Source organism: Vanessa tameamea, chromosome 30, assembly GCF_037043105.1.
Source record: "Vanessa tameamea isolate UH-Manoa-2023 chromosome 30, ilVanTame1 primary haplotype, whole genome shotgun sequence".
In the NCBI taxonomy this organism is placed as follows: Eukaryota; Metazoa; Arthropoda; class Insecta; order Lepidoptera; family Nymphalidae; genus Vanessa; species Vanessa tameamea.
Genome location: NC_087338.1, coordinates 659,975 through 672,814, shown reverse-complemented (window position 1 = coordinate 672,814; position 12,840 = coordinate 659,975). Strand labels below are relative to the sequence as shown.

The 12,840-nt window shown below is 38.6% G+C and overlaps 1 protein-coding gene across 1 annotated transcript in view; it reads right to left on the bottom strand.

Moving 5' to 3' along the window:
* The window catches only part of LOC113391580 (ankyrin repeat domain-containing protein 50), a 60,194-nt gene that overhangs the window by 18,311 nt on the left and 29,043 nt on the right, over positions 1-12,840 (bottom strand). The window contains exons 2-18 of the mRNA XM_064219995.1: positions 12,021-12,656; positions 11,306-11,454; positions 10,440-10,637; positions 9,680-9,798; positions 8,732-8,868; positions 8,284-8,378; positions 8,014-8,081; positions 6,694-7,420; positions 6,254-6,406; positions 5,682-5,781; positions 5,484-5,583; positions 4,753-4,875; positions 4,227-4,360; positions 2,548-2,706; positions 2,311-2,397; positions 1,168-1,294; positions 93-168 (exon numbers count right to left, since the gene is read on the bottom strand). Of these exons, the coding sequence (XP_064076065.1) occupies positions 93-168; positions 1,168-1,294; positions 2,311-2,397; positions 2,548-2,706; positions 4,227-4,360; positions 4,753-4,875; positions 5,484-5,583; positions 5,682-5,781; positions 6,254-6,406; positions 6,694-7,420; positions 8,014-8,081; positions 8,284-8,378; positions 8,732-8,868; positions 9,680-9,798; positions 10,440-10,637; positions 11,306-11,454; positions 12,021-12,379 (2,911 nt within the window). The 5' untranslated portion in view covers positions 12,380-12,656. The remainder of the gene's footprint in view (positions 1-92; positions 169-1,167; positions 1,295-2,310; positions 2,398-2,547; positions 2,707-4,226; positions 4,361-4,752; positions 4,876-5,483; positions 5,584-5,681; positions 5,782-6,253; positions 6,407-6,693; positions 7,421-8,013; positions 8,082-8,283; positions 8,379-8,731; positions 8,869-9,679; positions 9,799-10,439; positions 10,638-11,305; positions 11,455-12,020; positions 12,657-12,840) is intronic.

Genomic DNA, 12,840 nt, shown 5'->3' with positions numbered 1-12,840 from the left:
ATAACATAACGCTTCGCCCCACAGGGATAGCAGTCACGTTTAACGCGATTAAAACCGAAAAAAAAAACAGTATAAAAACGTATAATACTTACGTGATCTGCAAGATGTTGATTCCCTGCCTTCGGACTCCGGATCGACGTCCTTATCTTCCAATTTAGTGTCTTCATTCTGAAACAGATATCATTGTTTCGAAGTCAAGGTCAAAGTACATTGTATTAAAAGATTTTACAAGTACTTTCGGAACGTTTTTAGGATTCATGAAGAGCTACAGCCATCGTCAGTTAAAATAACGTGAATGAATAAAGCATATTATTCAACAAAAGATTATATTGGACAAATATTAGACAAAATCACATACATTACTCTGATCCCAATGTAAGTAGCTAAAGCACTTGTGTTATAGAAAATCAGAAGTAACGACGGCACCCCAAACACCCAGACCCAAGACAACATAGAAAACTAATGAACTATTTCTACATCGACTCGGCCGGGAATCGACCCCGGGACCTCGGAGTGGCGTACCCATGAAAACCGGTGTACTCACTACTTGACCACGGAGGTCGTCAAAATGTGTGTTATGTGGATGATAAAAAAGGGTGAAGCTAATATGACGTTCTCACAGGATATATTATAATTATATACATATATATATATATATATATCTAACTGAGATAACTTTGTATCTCAAATGTTGGCAAAGACTAATGGTTTTTTTGCCGGTTCTTCTCACATTCCGGAACCAAATAACGAGCCGACCGATAAAAAACTATCATATAATTTTAAGTTATAACATAGTATGCGGACATATATGCAGACTTTCAACGGAACCATCCAATTGGGAAGTTTATTAATCGTAAATAGACATAGAAAGATACATTTTCATAACCTAGTCGAGATGGCCCAGTGGTTAGAACGCGTGCATTTTAACCGCTGATTCCAGTTCCAAGCACAGACGCTCTACCGAATTTGTGTTAATCTCGTGCTCGGCGATGATAGGCAACATCGTGAAGAAACCTACGTAATATGTGGAATGTCAGTTCTGCAACAGGTGTATCCAGCAATTCGCTTAGAACAGTGTAGTGGTATCAGCTCCACAACCTTAGTGGAGGCGTTAGCCCAGTTGTGGGACATTTGCAGGCATTTTAATACATAAAATAAATAAATTACCGTCGTGTTTTCAATTTCGGCATGCTTTACTTCAATTTCTCGTTTCAGAGCGGCCTCGACGTCGCACCCAGAATCCAGGACCCATAGTAGGATCAGCGTGTGTAGATCTAGGGGGTCATTATCATCGCTGAAAACAAGAGGACTCTACTTATTTGTGGTGAAATATACTATATATTGGACAACATCACATACATTACTCTGACCCCAATGTAAGTAGCTAAAGCACTTGTGTTATGGAAAATCAGAAGTAACGACGGTACCACAAACACCCAGACCCGAGACAACATAGAAAACTAATGAACTTTTTCTACATCGACTCACTCGGCCGGGAATCGAACCCGGGACCTCGGAGTAGCGTACCCATGAAAACCGGTGTACACACTACTCGACCACCACGAACTTCGTCTTGAGAACCGTAAAGATGAACGGTCTTAAGCCATCGGACGAATTTCGATCGTAATTACAATACCCTGTACAAGATAGCTTGATCATTTTGACAGATGTAATTTTTTCTGATCGACATAGCTTTGCAAATGACGAACATATTATTTTCTTAATTTAATGATTTTAAAATTTGTAAAAATATTTAAAAAAATACATATAATACAGAAGTTCCTAAAGATTCAAGCGTTATGCGAAAATTTTAAGACTTTTTCTATTACATATTATTGCTTCAAAGCTAAATTTAAATAGAAAAACTAAAAATAATGGATGCTTGTACAATGTCACATCGGTCGGACGGTCGGGACGCGAATAACAGGCAGCAACTGCTACAAATATCGATTACAAAAATCCTTATTAAGGATCATTGTTAAGTTATTGTTACGAACGGGGGTCGTTTTGGTTGGGGTATCTTTGGCTGGTATAACTCTTTTTAGAAAAAGAAGTTAAAAAAAATTGATTTCTAATTTGAATTACGCATCCCATCGTTCCATCGAGTGTTATATTTTCTGTTTCCCATCACTAGCCCGTCTGTCAAAAAGATGAAGCTAACTTGAACAGGGTATAATTAGAGAACAAATTTAACATTTGCGGAGAAACATAACGGCATAAGACATCGTCCCGCCGTTTACCGTAACGACACACGGCTCGGTGTTGCCCCCCTTAAAATAAAATTTTCCTTAAATATTTGACGGTACTCACCTAGTCTTGTTCTTTTTTTGCGACGCTATATGTTGTTCTATATGAGTCATGTGGTACACGTAGTTGTGGATCTCCAGAGCGCTCAGCCTGGAACAAGAGTATTGTATGTAAGCATCATTTTGAAACAATTCTATTATCGGGTGAGACTGAATCGCACTAGTGTTTAACCACACCAGCGGCGTGTCCGCCTGCGCGCAGAGGTACCAGCTGACCACCACTACGATCGCCACCACTCACCGCTTGGCGTCCAGCGTGTAGTACATGGCGAGCGCGGCGTGTCCGTCTGCGGGCGCGCAGAGGTAGCGCCGCGTGCAGTGCTTCACGTCCACGAGCCACGTCGCGAACGAGTGGTGGAACAGGCTCAGGTAGCCGGTGGAGCGCTCCATCACCAGGATCCTGGAGGGAGAATATCAGGGACTGATTAATTAGTAATTGTGGTACTTACGACAAAAACCTAGGCCTGATGTTTATAGTTTTGAAATAATACTTTTTAAAAATATGCCTAAATTAGCAATAGGCTATTTGACTGGTTTTTAAAATACCATTTATATTATGTAGTAGAGGTTGTTGTGTTTTTTTAATTCTAGTACATATTTGCTGAATAATATCAAATTAAAAATTCCATATTTAAATAACGCGCGAAAACGCTACTTTGACAATATGGGGCTGCAATGGGGTCGGTGACGTCACTTACCTGTATTGTAATCTGTGGTACATATAATCCACATACAGTAGGCAAACGAGGTTAACAAGCAAGTGACGTCATCAAAAACCCGACCAATCAGGAGCGTTTTGTGTCACGTGACAATCGTTTAAAAAATATATTTTTATTTATGGATTTCTGCATAAATTAATTATTATTTATATTATACTGATTATAATAATTGACACTTTATTTTTCGCATTGTCAAAGAGCCTATTAGCTAAATATGTTATTTTTGGGGTTGAGGTCTTTACACAAAAATTTGGCGTATTTTTAATTTGCCAAAAAATGTGATACAAATTTTTAGAATTTTTTATTGACTTTCTGAATTATTACAATGAATTGTAAATGAAATTTCTAACTAATTGAGATTCTTGCAGTGCAATACATTAAAAAAAAAAAGAGCGCGACTTCGCCTGTCACAGTGGCTTAGGTTTACTTTTTGGCGCGAAGTTTAGAAATTAAAGTCATTAATGTTGTTCTTATTATAAAGTCAGATAGTCATTCTAGTATATTCTTTATAAAAAGGCATTTTTTACTTCAGGAATTGTATATTTAATATTTGTACCGAAGGACTCGCACTTCGATCCACTTTTATTTGATTTATGTATAAACAATAGAAAACGCCAAGTTTCCGACTCCGCAAAGTCAATAAATCATTCTTGGGGCAAGGTATCCGCTTCTATAATAAGATTCCGCAGACATTTTAAGCTTTGCCGTTCCATAGATTCAAGTCAATTGTAAAAAATACATCGGTAAAGAAGGCATATTATTCGATGCAGGAGTATATTGATGATAAAAAAGCGTGGAGTTAATGCTTGTTGACTTCCAGGCAGGAGACATGACATACATATATAATTGTATTTAACTAACATGACTGTATTTTTAGATATTAAAAGGAGTAACTACTGAGTTTCTTGCCGGTTCTTCTCGGTAGAATCTACATTCCAAAGCGATGGTAGCTTTATTTTAAATAGTTTGTTAAATGACGATTCAAAAGTGCTTGTAAAAGCCTACTTGAATAAAGTATATTTTGATTTGATTTGATTTGAATTATTATATATTTTTTATGAAAGTATTAATTTAAATATATTTTTGAATGTATTTTTTTGACTAATTTTAGAAATCAATATTTAAATACACATATATCCTATGTTCATTGTCTATCTCTTTTCCGTTTATTAATTAAGAAAAGGATAGTAGCTCGCCTAACCGTCTGAGAAGATGTAACCGCCGGTTGAAATCCTCGCGCGTTACGCTGTACTCCTTGCTGAGCAGACACTTATACAGCATGTCCTCGGTAACTCCGCAGCGGGCGGCCAGCAACACGTCCAGCAATAGGCGAACCTACGAAAGGAAATTAAGCTACAGACACTTGATGGAAATTACTTATATTAGCGTTAGGGAGCATCAATCCCTTTATATTAAAAAAAAAGCAAACTTCTAGCTGTCTCGCTATGAACTACCATTTATTTAACAATCTCCATTTGCAGAAAGTCGTAATAGATTTTTTCTCTACATATAAAAGGCATTTTTAGCATTTGATGGGCTTGTATTTAAACAATTGGTATTTTAAAAATTCTCTACTGGTGCTATCCGCCTGCTACAACTAAATAATAGTGCATTTGTACGCAAACACACTCGTATAATTCTTAATGGGTTACGCGTAGAGAAACATCAGGCGAGTTACCAACGACTTTGTTTGGCAGTTCAACAAAAATAATTTATGAATTGCGTACCTTATTGAATCGTCTCCCGTGGAACAGACGCTGCGCCAGCCACAAGTAGAGGCCGTTGAGGGTGCCGGGGATCTCGCGGATTTCACGCAACGCTATAAAACCGTCCGCCACTCCATCTAGTACCTAGAGACGCAGAAATATTACGTTATTATTTTTGTAAATAAGCTGAAAACCAGCTGACGTATAAATCTGAACATATAAATTTGTTACGAAATCTATGTTCATATATCAAAATCAAAGATAACATATATGAAAGAATCAATTTAGAACGGATTGTCCGAACCGCATTTTTTTGTGTTTGCAATTGTCAAAAAATATTTCTTGCACGTGAAAATCCCAATAAAGATGACATTGGCTGAATTTGTCCAATACGAACTGACAAGATGTCAGTTCAGCCTAAACCACTAGAGATAGAGACGTGTTATAAAAATACAGACGTAACGCCTAGTTCAGCTTATAACAAAATCTCTCAGCACAAGATTTTAGGTATGACTTGTTAAAGAAACTTTGTTTTCAAGGTCAATCAAAACTTTTTTTTTGTTGTGAAATATAAGTCTCTTTAACTTTGTCTATTACATCTTAAGATAGAGTCATCACCGGTTCGGAATGTAAATTCTAATATTAAGAAAAACCGACAAGTAACTCAGTAGTTATGCTGTAACAGTATCACTGCTTGGATATATATAATATTCTTGTAGATATACTGAATTAACGATTTAAATGCAACAAACCTTCTCCAGATAAAGTAAACAGCCATCACTTTTGATGCGCAAGTGATCCAGCGCTGCCGCAGCCGCTGCAGCCGCCGCCGAGTCGCTGGACACTCGCGCTCTGTAAAAGAAACGAGATTTTTTCCAAAAATCCACATTACTGGACAAACGCAGTTTTTACATCATATTTAAATACTCGGTAAGATTTAAACTTCATACCGTAATCTTGGCTCCGTATCCAAGCGGGCGAGCACGTAGCGCTGCACGTCCGCCGAAACGTGTGCACGCTGGAGTTCATCTAGAGTTATCTTGCGGAACCCTGAAATTGTAAATAGTCATGAGATCTGCTATTCTGACACGTGTAACCTTTATATGTTGACGTTAAGTTTGAAGTTTGTCCTTATAAAGTAGCTCTACAGTTGTCCTAATCACTAAATATTTAAACAGCAAGCGCCAAAATTATGATTAACTAAAAAGGGATATGGATCAAGAAAAATCTGATACTGAAAATTTTTTTTAGCTTATTCAAGAAATGTTAATTGAGGAATTTCCCAACTCATGGATCACTTGCTCATAGAGACTCGCTCTTGAAGAAGTAGAACTCATTCCTTACACTGAGAGTATGTATAATTTGTCCGTTTAATTACACAGCCTAATAATCCACTCAAGGTACTGATGTTGGGCGGTAGAATTTATAGATAGTGGGTTGATACCACTAGTATAGTTTATACATTAAATATGTAATAATTCATTCAAATTTAAGACGAGATTATTATACTACTTTAAATCACCTGTGAACATCTTTGTGAGAGGTCGCGAGTGACGCCTTGCGCTGGCGACCAGCAGCAGCCAGTGCGGCAGGAGGTGCTGATGTCTCGCCAGCAGCGCTCCCACGCCGCCCTCCGCGCCTTCGCCCTCGCACGAGCCTGGAGTACAACCCGAAGCTGAAAACAATATCGGATAAAATATACAAAACAATTTGTAATCAATAATCATTAGTATATTCAATATCTCTATTATTAATAAATACTTTATTATTTTCAAATCCAGTGTTTATTATTCATCTCGTGTTCAGTTAAGTAGAACAACATAACAGCAATGGTCCGAATAAAAATTACCACAAATGTGGTGAGATAAACTCAATAACCTCTCAAAGGGGGGAAGTCTTTGCCCAGGATTGGTGCAATTACAGGCTGTAAATATACTATTAATTTCAATGATCATAACTCACCAGTCGTAGAGCCTTCGTCGATCGCATCGACTAATAAAAACAAACATTGCTTGGGGGGGTCGATTTCCAACAACGGAAACAATATCGCCTTCTTGAAACACTCCTCTGGATTCTTGTCCAAATTCTGAGGAAGCAACGCCTGTTGTATTTCCGTTTCTGATAGAAGTTTCTCGTAATACGCATTGGCTATCAACGTTCTGGGGTTAACGGGTAAACTTGGTATCGGTGGTGGAACATCGTCGGAAGCTGAGCGTTTCTTCTCTAGCAGCTTTTGTAAATCCGTCTGTACATCATCTTCTGGCTGGTGGACTATGTTTTGGTACTCCGGTAGTTCGTCGTCCTTCGGCGAGGGAGCTCTAGCTTCGGTTTTCTTCGGCGAACTTTCCGCCGAATTCGGCCTTAGATCGCTTTTATTCGGGTAACGGAAGTTCGCTACTGGAATCCTAGATTTCGGTGGACTATTGTTAATCTCTTTGGATTCTCTCGACTTCTCGTCGTCTCTCTGTTCCGTTGAAAGGCTTTTTTGTAGAACTGTTGTCTTCTTCTCTGTAAGGGGCTCGGAGCTCTGACGGAGCAGTCTGGAGTTGCGCAATTCATTCGATTGCCGCTGCGAAATGTTACGAAGGAATAGATTTTCATGGTTCTCGTAGAGGCGATTTTCTGATTGTTCGTCGTTTACGAAGGGATTGGTCGGCTTCACACTGGCTCGCGGCAAGATTTCTGGCAACTGTAAAGTTTAAATATTAATATTACTATAATACTTGATATATTAATATAACTGATAATTATATATAAAATTTATTTGACTTTAAATCTTATTACAAGTTGGTGGCTGTGAGTCATACAAAGTTACCTAGAGTTCATTTTTGGCATTTCCCAGATGTCCTGTACCATTTGGCTTATATTTTTTTATATTAATTAATTCAAGGTCCAAGTTTATTGGTGGTAGGGCTTTGTGCAAGCCCGTCTGGGTAGGTACCACCCACTCATCAGATATTCTACCGCCAAATAACAGTACTCTGTGTTGTTGTGTTCCGGTTAGAAGGGTGAGTGAGCCAGTGTAATCACAGGCACAAGGTACATAACATTTCCTAAGGTTGGTGCAGCATAGGTGATGTAAGGAATGGTTAATATTTCTTACAGCTCCTTTGTCTATGGGCGGTGGTGACCACTTACCATCATGTGGCCCATATGCTCGTCCGTCAACCAAAGCCAAAAAAAAGAAAAAATAACTCTACACCTCTAGTCGCCAGATATACATTAAAGTTGTGTATTTATAAAAAAAAAAGCGCTGGATTATTGTAGTACATATATACTGACATGTATCTGAGCGCTGCTGAGCGGCGCGTCCGCTCCGGCGCGACCCTCTTCCTCGTCCGTGCGTGTGTCTGCGAACGGAAAGGGGGGTGGATTTACTTTATATAACAATTATATTTTAATACACAACATACACGTTGCCGGTTCTTCTCGGTAGAATCTACATTCCGGACCGGTGTTAACTTTACATTTAAGACAAATCTGTAAATGTTTCATAACAAACTTCCTGAAACCGTATTAATTCTTTTTATCAATAAACCTGTAGTGACGTACCTTCGCTATCCGCTAGCAGAGGCTTCGAGCTCTCCTCCCCGTCGTCTCCCAAATCTTTGAATCGCATTATTAAATTTTCTTCAGTAGAATTTCTTCTGAAAACAATTAATTATTTAAACTCTTATTATATTTTATAAAATACAATTAATATTATTATTCGAAAAATGTGCACAAAAAATCTGCCAGTTACGTGCAAAGTAATTACGACCATTTTTTCTGCATACAGTACTTTTTAAATATTTTCAGCTCTGTGTTGGAAAACTCCTAGAAAGGTTTCTTACAACCGTATGTACGAGGCATACTGAAGTAACACTCTTCCTCTGAGGACAGCTCCGCCAAGTCATACGGGTACACATCACGGAAGCAGATGCGAATATAAATCCCCTCGGATACGTGACGAGAAAAGCCATTGAATAAGGTATTAATATTATATCTATATCTAGAATACCTATTGCTATTAGGCGTACTGTCCTCTTTGGGTGAGTGATCTCTTTCGTTGGGTCTCGCGTGGGAGGAATGGCTTAATATCTGCATGGCTAATGAACGGACGAACTCGGCCGGCCGTTGGCTGGTTTCTCCGGGACCCTGAGAACATACGAATACTTTTTATTAGACTACACATAAACACGAACACAGAATGAGTAAAGACACATAAACAACTTTGACCTTGAATTGAAGAGATATGATTGGTCGAGATCTTGAATAATCAATAGTATACATGATTTTAAGTTACTGATGCAACTTTGGAAATTAAATTGAAGTGGATATAAGTAGTTAAGTGTAATTGTCTTGTATAAGTAAAGATTAGTACATAATATAACGGAACTATAATCAAATCGCGTGGAATATGTTAATCTAAAATAGATGTACTTTTTGATTGGAATAGGTTATAGAGGTTTTGCTCCAATAATATATCTGATTAGGATTTGAGTAATTATGTCCTTCTATAAATATGCATTGGAGCGGCGTGGTGGAATATGCTCCAAACCTTCTCCTCAAAGGGAGAGGAGGCCTTAGCCCAGCAGTGGGAAATATACAGGCTGCTAATGTAACGTATGTAAATTACTTTACATAATTACTTATGTCCTTCTGATCGATTGCTTTCTCTGCTCAAAACGGCCTTTCTCATACGAGAGATATTATGGTGCTGTAGTTCATAAACGCATGCGCACATTATATTCTCTATGTCTCACAATCAATTTGACGGCAATCAAGGCTCGCAGATAAATGCAAGACAAAAAGCTTAACTTGCTTTCCGCAAACGTGACTGCACGCATTACCAATTTGCAAACTTCGGTAACTACATAGAATTCCTTGACAGAAAGATCTCAAAATAATTGAAAGACAGTACTGCCCATAAATAACCTGGTAAGTATTTAGACTGAAATTTCATTACCTGTAGAAAATGTCTGGCGAGAAGTCGCCTATTGAGCGCGCGTTGCTGGCGCGCCTGCGGGCCGCCGCCGGGCTGGCTCAGCTCCTGGCAGAGCGCTGTTTTACCGCTGCCCGCGTCGCCTGAAAGCGTTAACTTATTCATCACGTCTTCGAAAACCAATAATAAATAAGGCATATTATTCTTTGTAACATTTCCAGGCTAGATTTATTTGCTTTTTAATTTTATGTGATTACTGAAAATCTGCGTTGAACTTTTAGGGAGTCATTGTATGCTTCCCCGAGTTTGGACATAAGCTGAGTGGCGTTTTTGTGTTGGTAAACTGATGTGCAGATATACAACTATAATAAATATCGTTTTTTTAATATATTTTTATGAATTGTGTCACAAATAACTTTATTTCAAGTTCAATGATCATCATCATCAGTCCATACTCGTCCACTGCTGGACATATGCTTGTCCAATTGCAAGCCACTGTGATCTTTCTTCGGCTACTCGCATCCAGCTCCTGCCAGCCGTCTTGATCAAATCGTAACTCCACCGTGCCTGAGGACGTCCTACACTACGTTTGCCGAGACGCGGTCTCCACTCTAGAACACGGTTTCCCCAACGGTTATCGGTTCTACGACAAATATGGCCGGCCCACTGCCACTTCAGCTTACTAATCCGGTGGACTATGTCGATGACTTTGGTTCTCTGACGGATCACCTCATTTCTCAGTTCAATGATCACACATGTAATATGACTGATAAGAGTTACGTACCTAAAATCAAGGCTCCAGCTGTTTTACTGACAGCCCTCTGTTCCAAACAATGAGCTATTTTCTGAAACACCCATTCCCTGCAGAAGAATCTTCGTTTGTCAGCCGATATCATCTCCGACACGCGTTGGGCGGACGTCGACTTGCGTACTGGACGCTCCTTATCCCCTGATCTCGGTGCTATTGGGCTCAATGGGGACCCTGGAAAGTAAATCGAAAAATTGGTTATTTTTTTTGGAAATAAGAAAGAACTAGGAAAGGATAGACTGGCCTCATGGAGTGAGTGAAACTATGCCTTTCGCAATTGACTGATTGATCAAAAAATTATCATGAGTCATTGATACGATGTCGTTGAAAATCGTTGATTCTTGGATATGGTCGACGGCTGAGAACGCTCGGTATTACAAATTAAAACAGAAGACATTCATAGTTTAAACGCGTCAAAAAGGGCCGCTCGGTATCGCTGAACTTGCCAATATTTAAACTAATAATGTCTGAAAACATTCGTAAAGACCTCATCATGACATATTATGTTTTTCTATTATTATAATTTACATAACGAAATTAAGCTAATGAAGCTTGTTTTAATAGTGTAAAATTTGTTGACATAAAGTTAACCTTGTAATACACGCGACTTGTAACTCCTCAGCAAATGATTTACCGAACATCATAACTGGTAAACGCAACGATGTTAAATCTATTAAAATGAAGGACACCATGACTAGTACGACTTCTGTAAAACGAATCAACGATACAGTTGCGCGTGACTAACATATTCATAATTCAATTATTTCTAAAACGTATTTTCATGCGATATATTACCAGAAACTAGTAATTCGTCCTAAAAAAACCGACGGAATATAACGCACCATCAAAATCGAAATCCGTCTCTCTTTGTCTATCTCTCTCTCGCTCGCGTCTCGCTCTGGCCGCTTCTCTGTCACCGGGGAATCCCCGATGTCTGTCAGTTGGCGTCCGGTCATGGCCACGAACGGATACTTCATTTAACGGCAGAGATCTGAAAGGACAACAATGGATTGAACTTTTCTCAAATCTAAATACATAAAAAAAAGCTGTGTGTGTTTGTATAACAAGATTATAGTATCAAGTATGAATTACATTAAACAATCGTCCGTCGGTGACGTGTGGAAACGTTTTATGATAAACTATTGTTAAAATAATGATAACAACTGTAACTGTCCATGCATTTCATGTAATTTTATACATAGAGATAGGTCTTTGTCTGTAAGGCACGACCACCTCAACTGGTATCCTTATGTCTAACAGCGATACGAAGTATTATTGCATTCCGGTTTGAAGGGTGAATGAGCCAGTGTCATTACAAGCACAAGGAATATAACAGCTTAGTTAGGTCTCAGATTCGCATTGACAATATATATATTTTTTAAGTGCGAATATCCCCGAGCTCTACTAAGCACTAACCTTCAAGTAGACAGCCCTTTTTAACATTTAACAATCAGACAATATATTCTAAATTTAAAAAATAAGTTAATTACAATTACGTTAAAACATTGCAAGAAATATGCCAAAATAAATAGTTACCTTAAACTTTTTTGGAAGTACCTTAAATTGACTCGATGCTCCGCCTGTCGGACAGCGGAGTGCCGATGCTGCTGCTGCCGTATGCTGACCTGGTTCTGCCGCAAATACGCCTCCACCTTCCCTTCATTTGCGTCATTCCTGTTCTGAGTGCGCCTCGCCCGAGTCTCGTCTTTCCTCCTCGATTCCCTCTTCTCAATTTTCTCAACTCTACTCTCTAACGGCGCATTTAGGACTTGAATATTCCCTCCATGATTAAAATTAAGAGGGTCAAAATCTCTGGAATTTTGAGCCCGAGTTTCTCTCGTGGTGCCGCCTTTAGAATTCTTTGATTTATACTGAGATTTGGGCAGCACCTGGCTATATATTGGCATATTCGACATCTTAAGCTAACTTTGGTTAGAAAAAATAATTTCAACGCCCCACGAAGGGCCTAAACACCTGACTACTTTGGTTTCTGCTAATTGACACTAATTCTACAGGAACGCGATTCTTCAAAAGATATTTTTCGTATTAAAATAGGTATATTTACGTAGTTTCTATCACATACGTGAGGTTCGAAGGAGATTCCAGTCATTCTAACGACTTTGTAGTAGGTTTATTTTTGTTTTATTTTTCTTTATGGATCATTTTGTGATGTCCAGCTTAGCCGGGCTTAATCTGGAACAAGGAAAACAAAAATTATGTACGAATTTCAAGTACAATCTAGCAAATTATACACTGTGATTATGTATTTTCTTCTTTATCTGGTTATTCTTTAAACGAAACTATGGGTAGTAAAGGAAGGGTCCAAACCCGGACAAGAACCAAACAGTTACCATGTGCTTTGAAGGAATACGTCGTG